The following is a 1,934-nucleotide window of genomic DNA, read 5'->3' as shown; positions in this document are numbered from 1 at the left end:
TCACTTTCTGTGGCTTCAGCAACTTGGCTATTTTACGAGTGGCAAAGTCAATACCTTAAAAATAATTTTTAAAAATATTTGAACATTCACTTGAGATGCAAAAGTGAAGAATTTGGCAGCTGTTCTCAAAATCACTGCATGTAATTGTTAGCATTTCCTGTACAACTTCAATGTTTTTTGCTGCTGAAATCAGATCTATAGGGAACCGTCTTGGCAAACTGCCAACCACAGCCTGACTAAAAAGTTTGCACACGCCAGGTGCAGTAATCCCAGCACTTTGGGACAGAGAGACAGGAGGATTGTTTGAGCTCAGGAATTTGAGACCAGCCTGGGCAACATAGCAAGACCCTGTCTCTATAAAAAAATATAAACTGTCAGCCAGGCACGGTGGCTCACACCTGTAATCCCAGCACTTTGGGAGGCCAAGGAGGGCAGATCACCTGAGGTCAGGAATTTGAGACCAGCCTGACCAACATGGAGAAACCCCATTTCTACTAAAAACTACAAAATTGGCCAGGCATGGTGGCACATGCCTGTAACCCCAGCTACTCGGGAGGCTGAAGCAGAAGAAGTGCTTGAACCTGGGAGGCAGAGGTTGCGGTGAACTGAGATCACACCACTGCACTCCAGCCTGAGCAACAGAGAGAGACTCCATCTCAAAAAAAAAGAAAAAGAAAACCAAAGAGACAGAGTTTAGGCCCCCCAACCCAGCCTTGGTCACAACTCTGCCTTTTTCTGCCTTACGTATTTACACTTTGAATTAAGAGAACATTTGAACAGTTTCTCAACAACAATGAAAACAAAACTCAAAAACCACTGGATTCATGTATATACCTCTCCCTCTCTCTCTCTATATATATATATATACATACACACACACACACACACACACACATATATATATATACCTTTTTATTTTTCTTTTTTTCTTTTTTTTCCAAGACACAGTCTCACTCTGTCGCCCAGGTTGGGGAAAACAGTGGCACAATTTCAGCTCACTGCAACCTCCACTCCTGGGTTCAAGCAATTCTCTTGCCTCAGCCTCCTGAGTAACTGGAATTACAGGCTTGCATCACCACACCCAGCTATGTACTACAACGTATTTATAAATCTCTCTTTTTTTTTTTTTTTGAGACAGGATCTCATTCTGTCACCCAGGCTGGAGTGCAGTGGTGCAATCATGGCTCACTGCAGCCTCGACCTTTCAGGCTCAAGTGATTCTCCTATCTCAGCCTCTCGAATATCTGGGACTACAGGCACATGCTACCATGCCTAGAAATGTTTTAAATATTTTTTTGTAGAGATCAGGTCTCACTATGTTGCCCAGGTTGGTCTCGAACTCTTGGGCTCAAGCAATCCTCCCACCTCAGCCTCCCAAAGTGCTGGGATTACAGACATGAGCCATCCTGCTCAGCTAGAAATCTTGAATAAGCTTTAAAAAAGAGTTCCACAGGGAAACATGGAATGCTAAGAAGATGAAGATCAGATGAAGATGGGCCGGGAACTGGGTTTGGAATCCCAGTTCCACTTAGTGCCTTTGAGCATATTATGTAGCTAGAAATAAACACCACTATTTTAAATAATGGCCAGGTGACAACTCAGCAGGGAGCTGAAAGAAGAATCAAGCCACGCAGATTTCTGGGAAAATAGTTTAAGGTAGAAATCCAGGGAGCCCTGGGACTCTGAGGAAGGGTGTGTCAGTGTGTTTTGGGAACTCTGAGGAGCCTAGGGTAGCTGCAGCAGAATTAGGGGGAGGGAGGAGGAGAGGAGTTAGAGATGAGATGTGATTCTGCCAGCCGCGGTGGCTCATGCCTGTAATCCCAGCACTTTGGGAGGCAGAGGCAGGTGGACCACCTGAGGTCAGGAGTTCAAAACCAGCCTGGGCAGCATGGCAAAACCCCATCTCTAGAAAACAAAAATTAGCTGAGCATGGT

At 44.9% G+C, this 1,934-nt stretch overlaps 1 protein-coding gene across 1 annotated transcript in view; it reads right to left on the bottom strand.

Moving 5' to 3' along the window:
* RBP7 (retinol binding protein 7, cellular) overlaps positions 1-634 on the bottom strand; it is a gene marked incomplete at its 5' end in the record, with an annotated part of 2,255 nt that extends 1,621 nt beyond the window's left edge. Inside the window, 3 exon segments of the mRNA XM_011935842.1 lie at positions 3-54; positions 441-501; positions 503-634. Coding sequence (XP_011791232.1) covers positions 3-54; positions 441-501; positions 503-634 — 245 coding nt within the window.
* Positions 635-1,934: the final 1,300 nt, after the last annotated feature.

Source organism: Colobus angolensis, unplaced genomic scaffold (assembly GCF_000951035.1).
Source record: "Colobus angolensis palliatus isolate OR3802 unplaced genomic scaffold, Cang.pa_1.0 Scaffold149, whole genome shotgun sequence".
In the NCBI taxonomy this organism is placed as follows: domain Eukaryota; kingdom Metazoa; phylum Chordata; class Mammalia; order Primates; family Cercopithecidae; genus Colobus; species Colobus angolensis.
Note: the sequence above shows the minus strand (reverse complement) of the source record. Positions and strands in the feature narration are given on the sequence as shown.